The following is an 18,593-nucleotide window of genomic DNA, read 5'->3' as shown; positions in this document are numbered from 1 at the left end:
GGCTGTTGAAAGCCCGCCATTAAAAGCGCGCCATTACATACAAAACAGGAAATAAAATGACGAACACAGATTTTAAACCCGAACATACAGTAAAGTTTTCGGGTCCGTGTTCGGGTAACAAAAATCCAATTATTCGGTACGAACACGAATAATACAGTCCGTGTTCGCTCAACACTACTCACAAGCACAATATAATTAGCAATTTATTTGAGAATTAATTATTTATAGGAATCTATGTTGAGTAAATATATACTAAATTGAGTGCACCCCCAAAATAGCAAAAAAAAAATGTACAATGATCAAAATAGCATATACAGTAGGTGGTGCTTTGGAAAACCTTTACAGCATATACATTTAATAATAAACAATGACCCTAGAAATATTCCTTTCATTCTGGCGAACACTAATATGTGTTACCAGATCACCAGTATGAACGTGCACCCTAGATAAGCATATGGGTAGTATATGTATGTAATTGTGGAGGGTCCTTTATTTTTTATAAATATTTATTTTATAAGAGTTTATAACCTAAAAGTACTTTTTGTTTTTTTTTATTTAATTGTCTTGCTATCACAAGGGGACTGACAGTATTGGGCAGGTGACTTTCTTTAATGAGACATTTATCACTATGTCTAAAGTAATATGTCTATCACTTTGCCTTCTACCCTAGCAGATCAAGCAAAAACTGTTTGGTTTACTTCATTTCTTCCTAACTGCGGGCATCATCCCGGTACAACCACTTCTGCAACCGTTAGAAAATATATAAAAAAAGAAGAACAGAAGTAGGGTTTTTTTTGGGAGGATAAACCCAAAAATAGAGTTTTTTTAGGGTCCTCCAAAACTTTTTTGACATACTCCACTGGTTATGTGGGGATCAGCCTAACCAAATACAACAACAGCAAAAAATATTTCTCTCTGAAAGGTGGAGAGAAAAAAAGGAAAGGTTATTGGCAGGATCCTAGTAAGTAAGGAGATCAAATAAATGATATAAAAAAATGGTGTTTATATATAATATTGAGCATAACAATGTATGCATGTGTTGGCACACATTTTTATGCTCAATATTATATATAAACATCATTTTTTTAATGTAATATTTCCTTACTTACTAGGATCCTGCCAATAATCTTTCCTTTTTTTTCTCTCCACCTTTCGGAGAGAAATATTTTTTGCTTTAGAAAATACAGCGCACTGAAGTTTGTCGCCATTTCACGGGCGCACTCAAATTTAAGGTTTCACATGTTGGGCATCTATGTACTCGGTGCAACCTCATCCTTTCTAAATTACCAAATAATTGGGTAATTTATTGCGTACGTGTGCCCTAAAATTAACTTGTGTATGTTTTCTTGAAATTTTGCATTTCCTAGACCTTTGCGGTAAAATCATGTGACATAAAAAACTGAAACTGCCACTATTTTTTTCTCTAGGGTGTCTGCTTTCAGATACTATATAATCTTCTGGGGGGGGGGGGGGGGGGGTTATGTAATCTTTAAGCCTAAAATTATTTTTTTAAGCATGTGTGCAAAAAAATGCAAAAACGGCTCTGACAGCAAAACGGTTAATTTAGGGGTTGTATTGGAAAGTTTGGTCAGTCTAACACTTTTTGTGATTACATTTTTAAAAACATGCAGAGCTATTAATCCAGTGAAATTGCATGTACATTCATTCTGTGTGAATCGGACAAAATCAAATGACATTCGAAGATTTTCTCTCCAGGTTGAATGTTAGTGATTCATAAATAGTAGCATGAATCAGAAAAATATTGCATTATGGCCACTAAATGGACCTGATGATCATAAGAAAAAAATTCTTATTGACTATGACAGTCAGCCCCATCTGTAGTGTATATTTTTGTTCAGGTACATAACTCAGGCCAGGAAAGGGGACATTTAAAGCGGAGTTCTGCCTCCCCCTCCAAAAATTAAAAGTCAGTAGCTACACATACTGTAGCTGCTGACTTTTAATATTAGGACACTTACCTGTCCTGGAGTCCAGTGATGTCGGCACCGCAACCGATGTCTCCATCGGCTCTCGTTTGCTGCCGCCGCCATTGCCGGTAAGGGAACCTGGCAGTGTAGCCTTGCGGCTTCACGGGTGGGTCCCTACTGCGCATGTGCGAAGCGCGCTGTGCATTCCTACTGGCTTGGCGGCGGAGGAGGGAGGAGGGGGCCAAGCTTCCGAGGGACGGTGCCATGGCGCCGTATCCTGGAAGTGGGGAAGGGTACCTGTCAAAAACAGGTACCCGTTCCCCCCTCCCCCTGAAAGGTGCCAAATGTGGCCCCGGAGGGGGGAGGAAACAAAAGAGCGGAAGTTCCACTTTTGGGTGGAACTCCGCTTTAAACAGTAACAAGGGTCAGAGGCATTGGGTTCCACTATGGGGACAGCCTATTCTGTTATCTTCCTTTTACGTAAAGGCAACCCAAAGTACCATTTCAGTTTTGTGTAGTTGCTAGCTAAACGTTGGTTTCTTGAACCTCTAGTTACCCAATAAAATATCTAATTCCACCAAAAAGTTTGTAGTCATTACAAAGCCAATGTATAGTTTCACTTTCGTTCTCATTGATTTTTCATTTTCCTCAATTAAGTGGGGTGTCCAGATACAGGAACCTAACAATTGCATTATGGTAGACAGTGAAGACAGAAAATGTTTTAAAGAAATCTAGTTTTTCGAGTTTTAAAGAGCAAATGGTTAAATCATCCCACTGGTACCCATCCCAAAACTAAACTAGTCTTGGACTAGCCTTACCTTTTTTATTCTACTGCTTTTGACACCCTGCATATATTATATAACTATCGTTTACATTCCGATTCGGTGGGAGGGTTTTATGAATAGCTTCAGCATGTGTAAGCCATCAGATGTAATTTTTCACATGTCCTGAAATGTTTACATATGTTTGCCATGGATTTATCTCTGTCAAAGGAAGTTCTCCAAAATTGCTGTTATAATCATAAACAAGAGCTTTTGAAAGCTTTCTAAAAACAAACAAGGATAGACAGATCCCTGGGATCATAAAACCTTTTCCATGGAAGAGCTGTACTAAGAAATAGACATGATCTATCATTCTGTGTCAAGGGGCACCAGAAAAAAATAAACGATCAAAAAAGCAAATGCTACCAAACACGTGCAAGGAGAAAATGACTTAATTAATCCAGAATTGTTTTTGACACCTGTAAATATGAAAGGATCAACAACAACTGCGTACAGCGCAGCATATTCACAGCGCTTCACTTTTTCCACATTTTGTTATGTTACAGCCTTATACCAACAGGGAATGAATTCATTATTTTCCTCAAAATTCTACAAACAATACCCCATAATAACAATGTGAAAAAAAGTTTGGTTGAAATCTAAACAAATTTATTAAAAATAATAAATAAAAACAATCCCATGTACATAAGTATTCACAGCCTTTCTTTAACTAGGCTAGCGGTATCCCCGAGCGTGACTCGGGGTAGGAATTTCCTGCTATTATCGGTATCCCCGAGTCACGCTCGGGGTGAATGGGCAGACAGCGCAGCGGAGTGTCTTACCTTATCCTGGCGATCCAGCGATGAGCTCTCATTGCTGTGACCGCCAGCCGAGATCCCCGCCGCTCGTCTGTCGGTAGGAGGACTTCCTAGTTCCGTTCCCTGCAGCAGCAGTGCTGCATGGGAGCGGAACTAGGGAGGGAAATTAAAAAAAAAACGTTGCACAAAACGCAAACACATAACACATTTTATATTATATATACGCATATATATATATGCATATATATATATATATATATATATATATATATATATATATATATATATATATATATATATATATATATATATATATATATATACATATATATATATATATATATATATATATATATATATATATATATATATGCATATATATATATATATATATATATATATATATATGTATGTATATATGTATATATATATATATATATGTATATATACAGTGGGTACGGAGAGTATTCAGACCCCCTTAAATTTTTCACTCTTTGTTATATTGCAGCCATTTGCTAAAATCATTTAAGTTCATTCTTCTTCCTCATGAATGTACACATAGCACCCCATACTGACAGAAAAACACAGAATTGTTGACATTGTTGCAGATTTATTAAAAAAGAAAAACTGAAATATCACATGGTCCTAAGTATTCAGACCCTTTGCTCAGTATTTAGTAGAAGCCCCCTTTTGATCTAATACAGCCAGGAGTCTTTTTGGGAAAGATGCAACAAGTCTTTCACACCTGGATTTGGGGATCCTCTGCCATTCCTCCTTGCAGATCCTCTCCAGTTCTGCTAGGTTGGATGGTAAACGTTGGTGGACAGCCATTTTTAGGTCTCTCCAGAGATGCTCAATTGGGTTTAAGTCAGGGCTCTGGCTGGGCCATTCAAGAACAGTCACGGAGTTGTTGTGAAGCCACTCCTTCGTTATCCCTGTACTTGGCCGCATTCATCTTTCCCTCGATTGCAACCAGTCGTCCTGTCCCTGCAGCTGAAAAACACCCCCACAGCATGATGCTGCCACCACCATGCTTCACTGTTGGGACTGTATTGGACAGGTGATGAGCAGTGCCTGGTTTTCTCCACACATACCGCTTAGAATTAAGGCCAAAAAGTTCTATTTTGGTCTCATCAGACCAGAGAATCTTATTTCTCACCATCTTGGAGTCCTTCAGGTGTTTTTAGCAAACTCCATGCGGGCTTTCATGTGTCTTACGCTGAGGAGAGGCTTCCGTCGGGCCACTCTGCCCTAAAGCCCCGACTGGTGGAGGGCTGCAGTGATGGTTGACTTTCTACAACTTTCTCCCATCTCCTGACTGCATCTCTGGAGCTCAGCCACAGTGATCTTTGGGTTCTTCTTTATCTCTCTCACCAAGGCTCTTCTCCCCCGATAGTTCAGTTTGGCCGGACGGTCAGCTCTAGGAAGGGTTCTAGTCGTCCCAAACGTCTTCCATTTGAGGATTATGGAGGCCACTGTGCTCTTAGGAACCTTAAGTGCAGCTTAAGTGCAGCAGAAATCTTTTTGTAACCTTGGCCAGATCTGTGCCTTGCCACAATTCTGTCTCTGAGCTCTTCAGGCAGTTCCTTTGACCTCATGATTCTCATTTGCTCTGACATGCATTGTGATCTGGAAGGTCTTATATAGACAGGTGTGTGGCTTTCCTAATCAAGTCCAATCAGCATAATCAAACACAGCTGGATTCAAATGAAGGTGTAGAACCATCTCAAGGATGATCAGAAGACATGGAAAGCACCTGAGTTAAATATATGAGTGTCACAGCAAAGGGTCTGAATACTTAGGACCATGTGATATTTCAGTTTTTCTTTTTTAATAAATCTGCAACAATGTCAACAATTCTGTGTTTTTCTGTCAGTATGGGGTGCTATGTGTACATTCATGAGGAAGAAGAATGAACTTAAATGATTTTAGCAAATGGCTGCAATATAACAAAGAGTGAAAAATTTAAGGGGGTCTGAATACTTTCCGTACCCACTGTATGTATATATATGTATATATATGTATGTAGATATACAGTATGTATATATATATATATGTATATATGTGTGTATATATATATATACCTATATACACTTATATATATATATATATATATATATATATATATATATATATATAATTATATTATTGATTCGATTATATAATTCATGCGTTTTATATATATATATATATATATATATATACACACACACACACACACATATATATATATATACACACATATATATATATATATATATATATATACACACACATATATATATAATATATAACACATGAATTATAATCTAATCAATAATATAATTTTTTTATATATATTATATATTCTATAATAAAATTATATTATTGATTCGATTATAATTCATGCTTTTGTGTTTCAAATTTATCACATCTGGGATGTCTACTAGAGTCTTGTTTTGGTCAGGTTTAAGTCAGTAATTACTAAGAATTGTAGGCCTATAATACATAACGCCAAATTTCCATGAAAAAAATGTTACCGCTTTTGGTACAGAATTCCTGACAGAATCATACCGCCAGGGAGGTTAATACTTTGTTGAAACATTTTGGCACCAATTACAGCCTCAAGTCTTTTTCAATATGATGTTACAAGCTTGGTACACCTATTTTTGGGCAGTTTCTCCCTTTTTTCTTTGCAGGACCTCTCACGTTCCATCAGGTTGGATGGGGAGCGTCGGTCCACAGCCATTTTCAGATCTCTCCAGAGATGTTCAATCAGGTTCAAGTATGGGCTCTGTTGAGCTACTCAAGGACATTCACAGGGTTTTCCCATAGCCACTCCTTTGTTATCTTGGCTGTGTGCTTAGGGTTGTTGTCCTCTTGGACGATGAGCCTTCGGCCCAGTCTGAGGTCCAGATCGCTTTGGAGCAGATTTTCATCAAGAATGTGTCTGTACATTGCTGCTTTACCCTTTCCTTCCATCCTGACTAATCTCCCAGTTCCTGCCGCTTAAAAACATCCCCACAGCATAATGCTGCCACCACCATGCTTCACTGTAGGGATGGTATTGGCTAGGTGATGAGCAGTGCCTGTTTTCCTCCAGACATAATGCTTGCCATTCAGGCCAAAGAGCTCAACCTTCCTTTCATCAGACCAGAGAATTGTGTTTCTTATGATCTGAGAGTCCTTCAGGTGCCTTTTGGCAAACTCCAGGTGGGCTGTCATGTGCCTTTTACTGAGGAATGGCTTCTGTCTGGCCACTCTACCATACAGGCCTTATTTGGTGGAGTGCTGCAGAGATGGTTGGATGGTTCTCCTCTCTCCACAGAGAAAGGCTGGAGCTCTGTCATTGTGATCATTGGTTTCTTGGTCACCTCCCCAACTAAGGCCCTTCTTCCCTGATTGCTCAGTTTGGCCGGACGGCCCGCTCTAGGAAGAGTCCTTGTGGTTCCAAACTTCTTCCATTTATTTTTCTGTACCCTTCCCCAGATCTGTGCCTTGATAGAATCCTGTCTCGGAGGTCTACAGACGATTCCTTGGAGTTCATGGCATAATTTTTGTTCTGACATGCACTGTTAACTGTGGGACCTTATATAGACAAGTGTGTACCTTTCCAAATCATGTCCAATAAACTGAATTTACTACAGGTGGACTCCAATCAAGTTGTAGAAACATCTCAAGGATGATCAGTGGAAACACCTGGGCTCACATTAGAGTGTCTTGGCGAAGGCTGTGAATACTAATGTACATGTGTTTTTTTTGTTTTTTATTTTTAATAAATTTGCAAAGATGTTAAACTTCTTTCACATTGTCATTATGGGGTATTATTTGTAGAATGCTGAGGAAAAAAATTAATTTAATTAATCTTGGAAAGAGCTGGGACATAACAAAATGTGGAAAATGTTAAGCGCTGTAAATCCTTTCCGGATGCACTGTATGTTTGGAATGACATATTTAAAAGGTGTGTTTACCCTCAGATATTTTGAGGTTGATTTACTAAAGGCAAATAGCCTGTTCATTTTGCAAGGGAAGTTGCACTTTGCATGGGACTTTTTTCTAGAGCTTAGTGAATGTAGTGAAGCTCTGCTGACTTCCATCATCCAATAATATGCAAGCAAAAATGCAGGTTTTTTTTTTTTTATTTACTTTGCACGTAATTGGGTATTCTTTGCAAAGTGAAATTTTACCACATTCACTAAGTTCTGTGAAGAATATCCTTGCAAAGTGCAACTTTGCTTTCAAACAGCCTATTTAGCTTTAAAATTCAACCATAGTGTGCCTGTTTTTGTTTATTATTAAGGGTAGTGATAGGCAAAATTGAGTTTAAATTTTATTGAAATTTCAGGAAAAAGTGGGAGTCAACAGGGAAGGTAAAATGAAAGTTGCAAGAGTACAGTAGGCTATAAATGGTTCCCAGGAATTTCAAAAGCTATTTTATTTTTGGACCAGAGCCCATCATTGGTCTCAGTATGTAACATTTTTTTACAAAAAGAAAGGAAAAGAGGTAAATAAATAACTGAAAGCGCCAGTACACAAACTACGATAAAAAAAAAAAAACACAAATAAAAACACTAATGAAATAAAATAAACTATCTAACATGCACCCCCCCCACCCCCGCCCCTAAAATCTCTACACCTTCTGAAGAAAGAAAAAATAGATTTTTTTTCCAAGTAAATCCTGAGTGAAATTGAAACTTCTACTCAAAATAATTTGCTAAAATCACCCTACTCTTTCCTAATAAATTGTTATTAACCACTTAAGCCCCGGAAGATTTTACCCCCATTCCGACCAGGGGGTATTTTGTGATTCGGCACTGTGTGACTTTAACGGACAATTGCGCGGTCGTGCGACGCTGTACCTAAACGAATTTGGCGTCCTTTTTTTCCCACAAACAGAGCTTTCTTTTGGTGGTATTTGATCACCTGTGCGATTTTTTGATCACGCGCTATAAACAAAAAAAGAGCGTCAATTTTGCAAAAATAACAATATTTTTCACATTTTTTTATATGAAATTCCCCCCAAAAAAAATGTAAAAATCAAAATTTTTTAAAAATTTCGGCCAATTTGTTTTATGCTACCTATGTTTGGTAAAAAAAATCGCAAAAAGCGTATTTTGATTGGTTTGCGCAAAAGTTATCGCGTTTACTAACAAAGGGAAAGATTTTTGTCATTTTTGTTGTTTTTTTTAACGCGTAATGGCGGCGATCTGCGATTTTTTTTGCGGTACTGCGACATTGCGGCGGACAGATCGGACCCTTGACTGACATTTTTGACACTTTTGGGGTTACCAGTGACATTTCTACAGTAATCAGTGCTATATATATGCACTGTTACTGTAAAAATACACTGGTAGTGAAGGGGTTAACTTTATTTGGGAGGGAGGGGCTGTGTGTGTCCCTAGGGGCGTGCTTTCTACTGTGATTGGCTGTGGCTTCAGCTGTAAGGACACTGATCAACGGATCTACATAGTAGATCCATGTGATCAGTGTCTTTGCAGCGAGGAGAATGACAGGCAGCTTGTTTACACAAGCTGCCTGACATTCTCCCTCTCCCCCGCCGATCGCCAAGTGGCCGGCGGACATCGGGTCCGCTGGTCACACGCGCGGGGGGGTCCGTGACCACGCGGGAGCGGGAGCGCGCCTCCGGGGGCGCGCGCTCGCTCCCTAGACCCTCACAAGCAAGCAACGTAGCCCTACGTTAGTTTGCCTGTGAGGGGCTGACCGCCGACGTAGATAGTCGTGCGGCGGTCGGCAAGTGGTTAATATATTGTGAAGAATGCAACATAGACAGTGGGAAAACCTGAGAAAAACAATTTTGTAGCAAAGAGGTTCCAAGTTGGGTAGGAGAAGAGCTCAACATATATGATGGTAGTTCTCTTCAATAGAGATCTAAGAAAGCAATGGATAGCTCATTTAGGCAAGACTTCTCCCACACTGCCCCTATCAGCAATGCTGGGTCTTTTTTTTTTGTTTTTTTTTAGGACTGGCTGCCTATTGTCCTCAATAAGCACATCACGTAACCTTTCTTCTTGACTGCACCAACATTTACTGTGACACAATTACAGTTAGGAGGGTCAAAGACATAAGAACAAGTGCAAAAATGTGAAACGGTGGAATTGGTGACTAAGAAAAATTTTGTTACAGACAGAGGGTGTTATGTAGTTGAATAAGCAGTCTAAGTGAGCAATGAAAATGTGTCCTTTAACCATTTAATGTCCTTACAGATCATGAGTACTGGGGTAGCGACCTGAAAATTCCCACATTGTCCTACGAAGATGTTCTACGATGTGACCAGACGGCCTTCAAGTGGTTGTGTACCCTGAAAAAACTGGGAATTGTACTCTTGGAAGGAGCACCTGTCAGACAAGGAGAGTTGGTTACACTTGGAAAGAGGATTGGATACATGAGACATACCTTTTATGGGTAATTAATCATAAATTCTGATTTCTAAGAACTAGAGATAGGAAAAAGTGAAAGCGATGTCTACAGCAGAAAATAGGTTAGATTGAGCTTTCTAACCTGTATTATAGTATATTGATAGCTGGGCAAGCCAAAGAGAGACTGTATACCAATGTAAAGAAAATGTTTAAGAAATACTTTTCGGCTGGGAGGGGGTCTTTTAATGTGGCTTTACAGGCAACATTAAAATACAAAAATCTGGTAACAGTGTCCACGATCTGTCATTTAGCAGCTGCAGAACTACCAATTCTGAATGACAAAACCCCTGCAGGCTACTATTTGTAAACAAACATGTAAACAAACAAGGATAAGAGCCGGTTCACACTGGGGCGACTTGTCAGGCAACCTGGTCGCCTGACAAGTCACCGTGGTCGCCTGCCATAGATTAGCACAGGACACGTTCTAATAGGAGCGACACAAGTCGCTCCGACTTAGAAAAAGGGTCCTGTACTACTTTGGGGCGACCTGGAGCGACCTGCTTTGACTTCAATGATATGAAGTCCGTGCATGCCGCTCCGAGGTCGAGGTGCGAGCTGCGCACCGCGACTTCACAGGTCGCCCTGGCAAGTCGGGTCGCGCCTATGTGAACCGGCTCTAACTATCATTTAACAACAGTAGCCATATTTAACCAATTACATTGCCTATCATATGCAGCCCCTTTATTTAAAAAAAGAAGCCAGTGGGGATCTGTCATTTGCAATGGGAGGGGTGGCAAGTGAATATGGTCGGGTGTGGCAGGTAGTCGTGATTGATGTGGATTTCTATGATTAATATTGAATTTACATCTAGGACATTTATTTATTTTAATACATGGGGCATCCAGATTCCAATAAGAATCCCCCCCCCCCCCACCACCACCACCACCACCACCACCACCACAAACTACCACTACCTTTTTGGGGGACAGAATGTTAGGATGAGGCTCTTGGCCCAATCAACATAGGGATAAGGTGTCTTGCAAGGAGTAAAAGTTTTCGTTATCCCCTCCTTGCAGGTACCCTGCCATTGTTGGGGTCATGTGGCCTAACATGGTTTAGGAGGGGGAATGCATGCTGGCTGCATCCCCTTTCTTGGCCAGCCAGGCGGCATGCCTGGATAAGGGTTCTCCCTCCTGTGCATGGCACTTTCCTTTATCCTGTACTCAAAAAGGCATGTGAAACTTGGAATCTGGAAGACTCTTTAAAATTAGGGGGCCTCCAGATATCTGACTCTTCCCCTCTACATAAATAAGAATGGTTTACATAGTTATTCATTTACATGATGTAAAAAAAGTAATAAAATATTTAATAAATAAACAGTGGCCCGCAATGTAAGTCCAACAACAATTATGTTGTCCAATGATGCTGACTGTGGAAACAATGACCCACTGCACCCAGCAATCTTCTCCTGCTGCTACTCGCAAATGACTGATCCTCGATTACTTCTGTATGTACACAATCTGGCGGGGATCCTAAGTGACATACTGTAATTGACCACATGTGGTCATGACCATATTTGGTCAATGACGTTACCCAGTGCTTTAAGTGGCCCAAAAGAGGTGCCAGTACTCTATTATAGCCTATACATTTTTTCGCCCCCCCCCCCACCCCACATCAGGGTCCCCACAGAGCACCCCCCCCCCCTGGCCTGGGCTGGGACTCCGGAGCAGGGGGACTCACTGGTGGTGACTGGTTTGGCTCTGAAATGGGAAATGTTCTTGGGGGGGGGGGGCAATTGAGGGCGCAGATGTCCAAAATGAGCGTACTGGTACGCTAAGGCGCACGGAGAGGTGGTGGTATGCTCAAGAGCCATATTTGGAAGTGGCGGTACTGAGTACCAGTGCATACCGGCCCACTTAAAGCACTGACGTTACCCAAAATCCCTGCTGGCTTGTTTACAAAAAAAAGGGTGCCAGGTATCTATCTTGTAATTATGCAGCATTAACACTACTAAGGCCAAATGACAAAATGTGTAGGTTTGGGTAGGCAAGCTGGCCAAATATGACCGTTTGAACCGCGAATGCGCTAGGTTCCGGTCCAAATGATGTTCAACCTGAAATAGAAGCTCATCCCTACTATACTGTAAAACTATCCTTAGTATCAAAAGTTTCTGGGTGGCAAACTTTTATTTATGTCATTTGTGGGAATTAGTCCAGTGTTCTGTACTTTGTACTTTTGCAACTATTGCTGCAGACTAAAAAGAAATGCAGGTGCTCCAGCTGCTTATCAATCTGAAAAAATTATGTGGGAGATAAATATTTGACATATTTGGGCAGCCAAAGAAGATGTAGAAATATTTGTTGACCTTATTCCGTATTTTTTGGCAGTTTGTTAATGTAAAACATTGCACACAACCAGAATTCTTTCATGTAATATGTAAATTTTCATCCATTTCAAGCACTTTCTCAAACAAGTCAAAAACTTTGAAACTAACTTTAACCACTTCCCTACTGGGCACTTTTACCTCCTTCCTGCCCAGGCCAATTTTCAGCTTTCAGGGCTGTCACACTTTGAATGACAATTGCACGGTTATGCAACACTGTACACTATACCAGTAATTAATCACCACTGAGTTTTTTCTTTTTTGCTAAACAAATGAAAAAAAAAATGTTGAAAAGAAAATCCTTTTTCTTCATCTATGTTTTCTAAAATTGTGCAAATACGTAATTTTTCTCCTTCATTGATGTGCGGTGATGAAGCTTCCCTGATGGACACTTATAGGCTGCACTGATGGGCAGTGATGAGGCTGCACCAATGGGTACTGGTAAAGCTGCACTGATAGGCACTGATGAGGCTGCACTGATGAAGCAGCACTGATTTGCAGTTATGAGGTGGCACTCATGGGCACTGATATGATGCACTGATGAGGCTGCACTGATAAGGTAGCACTGATAGGTGACACTGCTGGGCACTGATATGCTGTACTAATGGGCACTGATATGAGGCACTGATCGACACTGATTGGCACTGATGAGGCTGCACTAATGGGCACTGATGATGGTGCACTGATGAGGCTGCACTAATAAGGTGGCACTGATGGGCACTGATAGGCAGCACTGATGGGTACTGATAGGTGGCATTGATGGGCACTGAGTGGCACTGATGGGGCTGCACTGATCATAGGGGCACTGATAATCAGTGCCCTGATTATTAGTGTAAATGTGCCCTGTTACAGGATAGCTGGTTATCTGCTTTCCTTTCTAAAGATAGTGACAGCGCTGAGGAAAGGAAATGCTGGTAACCGGTAAAGGGCTGCTCTGATTGGCCCTTTACCACGATCTGTGATCAGCTGTGTCCAAAGCACACGGCGATCGCAGAGCGTGCCCGCTGCGCACCCGGGGGGCGCGCAGAGGGGCAGGGTTCTGAGAGGACATCAGTAGACCAAATGATGGCTACAGCATGGTTGGCAAGTCCCTTGCTAAGTGGATGTCAGTCTGAAGGAGTGGGTATTCTTTGGCAGGCTGTATTTGCGTGTACTGTAAAAGAAAGGCAGGCGCCACTGTAAGTGTAATAGGACTCTAATTTTATTGGAAAAATCAGCACACTATATACTCACAAGCGAGTAACAAGAAACAGCAGTGGATAAAAGCCGTAAAGTTCATCCGGAGGATCGATAGATCCGGGTGCCTGTGGAAAAGGATCCGACTGATCCACTGTGTAGTCCGCTCGAGCCGATGGGAAACGGCTTGTCCCCAACCCAGGGGACACTGTCGGGGCTTCCGGCAGCGTACTTCCAGCTTGGACGTGGAGCGTGATGACGTAGGCAGTTCTTCTTTTTATTTGGGACAGAGCAGCCTTCAAGTGTTTTAAAGACTTGTTTTTTTATGGACTTTTGGACTTTATATGTGCCACGCCAGTATCGATTTTCCACAATTTGTCTTAAATGATAGAAATTGATGGTATCCCTCTAATTTCTTTTTGCGCCAGTATACCCCCAGTGTTGTATTTGCGTGTAAACTGTCCTAGCTAATATCTATATGTGATGCTGAACTTTCATGAATAAAAAAACTGAATTCCAGTGAATTGTCAGGAACAGTAAAGCCGGGGAGAAAAATCCTAGATGATGCTGAATATCCTCCAGCCTGGAAATGAGGTGAGCATAGTCTGACCTTGTGCATCCTCAATGCACACTATGAGAAGCTCACAGTGTTCAGTAAAAACTGAGGAAGCTATTTCAGTATATGAGAGAAGCCTGTACAACTGTGCAAGACTGAAGATCAGCTTCTATGGAGGGGAGTTGACCAATTGCAGAAAAGTCCGTGCACACTTTGTTGGGTTGTAAGGAAACAACAAACATTCTAAACAACAGACATGGTGAGCTGCTACCAATTTGAAACTTAAAATATTTGTATGCTAGGACCCCTCGAAGAAGTTATAAATAAGATTTTACATGGTATGCTTTGTCATTTCATTAGGACACTATGTACATGGTATCTTGCAGAAGTGACTGCTAAGTATTAGCTGTAGGAAAATATTATTTTAGGTGGGCCCCAGACCTGGTTATTATTACCAGCTATAATAAAACAGGAACATTGTCTGAAGGAAATGCACATATTTATTCAATATTCACAGTATCCTTGAAAAATAGTTCTAAAACTTTAGACTGGCAGTCTATGTAATTGGAATATGGGATTAACATCCTTTTGCATGACATCATCTAGCTATACATTATAGTGCCTTATATGCTGGAAATGGGTATAAACTTGAATTGAATGGAAAGAAGTCATTGCTCTATTTTCCTTCCAAAGGGAGTTCTACAAATATATTGCTAAACTTTTTTTTTTAAGGGCAGGAATTTTATAGCTTTCACAGTAAGGCCTCTTGCACACGGTACTGATGTTTGAGCATCTGCTTTTTTGGACGTAATTTCAGGTCTTGTTTTGTGCTTATTTATGTGCGTATTTGCGAGTATATGAGAATTCCTGCACACAATACATTCCTAGGAAAAATTCAAGAATATTTATGCTCATATGCATTTGCTCATACAGGCAAAAAATACAGACCAGGAGCGCAGATTTTGCTACACTGCTCAAAAAAATGAGTATAGCATCAAGGCAATTAAACTCCCGTGATATTGATCTGTTCAGTTAAGTAGCAGAGAGGGTTGTTAATCAGTTTCAGCTGCTTTGGTGTTAATGAAATTAACAACAAGTGCACTAGATGGGTAACAATGAGACAACCTCCAAATCAGGAATGGTTTTACAGGTGGAGGGCACTGACATTTTTCACCCTACTTATCTTTTTTCACTGTTTTTCACTAGTTTTGCATTTGGCTAGGGTCAGTGTCTTATATAGTGGGAGGAGCAAGCAGCAGCGAGCAAGCAGCAGCGAGCGAGCAACTGGAGGAGTGTGTGTAGAGGAGAGCGTGGAGGAGAGCCGGGTGACACATGCGGGGGAGCCGCACTAAGTAACCAGAAGCCGGCGCGAGTGCAGGGGACCGGGACAGAGAGACCGGAACAGAGAGCGGCGGGACCGGGACTAAGAGCAGCGGGACCGGGACGTGAAGGACCGGGACTGTAAGCCGCGGCGGTAGACGGCGGAGCGGCGGCCGCGGCGGTGAACGGACACCACACAGTATTGAGGAGGGAGGTTCACGGAAGCAGGGGAGGAGGAGCAGCGGCGGCTGGTGAGTATCTCTCTGCAGCTGTGTGACGGTGCTTTGGGACCTGTGACTGACGGACTGACAGACCAACCTGTGACTGACTGACCATAGGGATGTGTGACTGACTGACCTTGCTTGCGACCGTCAACGACTGACAGACTGCTCTGCGACTGACTGACTGCTCTGCGACTAACAGACTGCTCTGCGACTGACAAGACTGCTCTGCGACTGAAAAGACTGCTCTGCGACTGACAAGACTGCCCTGCGACTGACAAGACTGCTCTGTGACTGACAAGACTGCTCTGCGACTGACAAGACTGCCCTGCGACTGACAAGACTGTTCTGCGACTGACAAGACTGTTCTGCGACTGACAAGACTGTTCTGCGACTGACAAGACTGTTCTGCGACTGACAAGAGACTGTTCTGCGACCGACCGACCGACGGCGCTCTTGCCTGATCGACCGTGAGTATTTTAGAGACTGGTGAGTATCTTAGCGACTAGTGAGCATTTTGCGACTGGTTAGCATCTTGCGAGGGTTAGCATCTTGCGACTGGTGAGTATATTTGCAACTGGTGTGTATCGGGTGAGTATCTTTCGACTGGTGAGATTCTTTGCGACTGGTGAGTATCTTTGCGACTGGTGAGTATCTTTGCGACTGGTGAGTATCTTTGCGACTGGTGAGTATCTTGCGACTGCGACTGGTGAGTATCCTTGCGACTGGTGAGTATCCTTGCGACTGGTGAGTATCTTTGCGACTGGTGAGTATCTTTGCGACTGGTGAGTATCTTTGCGTCTGTTGGATCTTTGCGTCTGTTGGATCTTTACGACTGGTGAGTATCGTTGCGACTGGTGAGTATCTTGCAACTGGTGAGTATCTTTGCGTCTGTTGGATCTTTGCGACTGGTGAGTATCTTAGTGACTGGTTAGTATATTAGCGACTGGTGAGGACCCCAGGTTAGTACCAGGGAAGTTAGAGGTAGTGTAGGTTAGGAAGAGCAGGTCGTTAATATTATCCCCATAGAGTAGTGGGTAATAATGTCCGACAGGATTGCGGATGCCACTCAGTGCACTTCTTGCTGCATGTATGCGTTCCTTGATGAACCATTCGAAGGCGAATACTGCTGTGCAAGATGTGAGCGACTTGTTGCTCTGGTAGACCAGATCCTGGACCTACAGAACACAGTGGCAACACTGCGTGGCATCAACAACCTGGAAAGGAGCTTGGACATTACCTATCAGGCGCTGGTAGGGGCCAGCATAGAGGAGGGAGGAACAGAGGAGACGCAAGCAGCAGAGGTACGCAGCTGGGTGACTGTTAGGAAGGGTAGAGGGAGGAGTGCCAGGGAGGCCAATCCTGAGTTGGTACACCCTAACAAATCTGCCGAGTTGCAGGTTGAGGGGGATATCAGCTCAGGGGTGGCAGAGCTGGAGCATGCACCCTCCCCCAGCTGCCAGGGGAGGGACGGCTCCAGGAAGAAGGGGGGCGGTAACTCAGGAAAGGTTAGAAAGGTTGTGGTAGTGGGGGACTCAATTATCAAGAGGACAGAGAGGGCAATCTGTAAAAAAGATCTCGTGAACCGAACAGTTTGTTGTTTACCGGGCGCCCGAGTTCGGCACATCGCAGATCTGGCAGACAGATTGATGTGGGGGGCTGGGGATGACCCAGCGGTCATGGTGCATGTGGGCACTAATGACAAAGTTAAAGGTAGGTGAAGGATCCTTAAGAACGATTTCAGGGACTTAGGTAATAGATTGAGGAAAAGGACCTCCAAGGTGGTTTTCTCTGAAATACTGCCTGTACCTCGAGCCACACAAGAGAGGCAGAAGGAGATTAGGGAACTTAACAAGTGGCTGAGGAATTGGTGTAGGAAGGAGGGGTTTGGGTTCCTGGAGAACTGGGCTGACTTCTCAGTCGGCTACCAGCTCTTTAGTAAGGATGGGCTGCACCTTAATGGGGACGGTACAGCTCTTTTGGGGAGAAAGATGGCCACCAAGTTGGAGGGGCTTTTAAACTAGGAGACGGGGGGGAGGGCTCAGAAGTAGAGTCAGTCAGGAGGGAGCAGAGGACAGAAGGCAGCTGTAGTGTCAGCAGCGACAGTAGGTCCACAATGTCAATTGGTAGGTCTGTGCGGGAAAATCTCAGACCAAACAGGAATAAACATAACCGCCAATTGCGCTTAACTTCCGTAAAACTAAGAGGGGTATATGCTAATGCCAGGAGCCTAGCTAATAAAATGGATGAGTTGGAAATGTTAGTACATGAGGAGGACATAGACCTTGTGGGAATAACGGAGACTTGGTTCGACCCCTCACATGACTGGCTGGCCAATATCCAAGGGTATTCGGTGTACCGGAAGGATAGGGTAGGAAAAAGAGGGGGAGGGGTATGTCTCTATGTCAAGAACAATATAAAGGTGATAGAAAGGAGTGACATTACGGATGGGATGAGCATGGATTTAGAATCTGTGTGGGTTGAACTCCATAGGGAAGGAGAAAAGGGGAAAGTAATTGTGGGGGTTTGCTATAGGCCACCTAACCAAGGGGAGGAGGTAGAGCTGGAATTTTTAGCACTAATGGGTAAAGTGGCAAAATTGGGATCAGTCATCGTATTGGGGGACTTCAATTATCCCGACATTGACTGGGAAGAGGGGACTGCACACTCACAGAAGGCCCGTCTATTCACGGAAACCTTACTGGATAATTACATGTCACAGTTGGTGGATTCCCCTACCAGAGAAAACGCAGTCCTGGATCTATTGCTCACTAATGACCCAGACCTAATCTCAGAGGTAGGAGTCCAGGACAACCTGGGGTCTAGCGATCACAGGATGATCACATTTAGTGTAAATAACAATATAACAAGGCAAGTGGGGAACATAAGAACCCTAAACTTCAGAAGGGCAAACTTTCCAAAATTGTACTCATTGATGGAAAGGGTAAACTGGGACCAAACCTTGGGATCACTGACCACAGAGGAAAAATGGGAATGCTTTAGGAACATATTAGGCAAAGGCATCTTGCAGTGCATTCCTATGGGAAATAAATTTAGAAGAGACAAAGCCAAAC

General features: G+C 42.4%; 1 protein-coding gene across 1 annotated transcript in view; it reads left to right on the top strand.

Annotated features, from left to right (window-relative positions):
* BBOX1 (gamma-butyrobetaine hydroxylase 1) overlaps positions 1 to 18,593 on the top strand; it is a 161,048-nt gene that overhangs the window by 70,809 nt on the left and 71,646 nt on the right. Inside the window, exon 4 of the mRNA XM_082270766.1 lies at positions 9,711 to 9,909. Within this exon, the coding sequence (XP_082126892.1) occupies positions 9,711 to 9,909 (199 nt within the window). The remainder of the gene's footprint in view (positions 1 to 9,710; positions 9,910 to 18,593) is intronic.

This window comes from Pelophylax lessonae (assembly GCF_965119305.1).
Source record: "Pelophylax lessonae genome assembly, chromosome: 10".
Classification (NCBI taxonomy): Eukaryota; Metazoa; Chordata; class Amphibia; order Anura; family Ranidae; genus Pelophylax; species Pelophylax lessonae.
The sequence above is the reverse complement of the archived record's forward strand: the minus strand, read 5'-3'. Positions and strand labels throughout refer to the sequence as shown.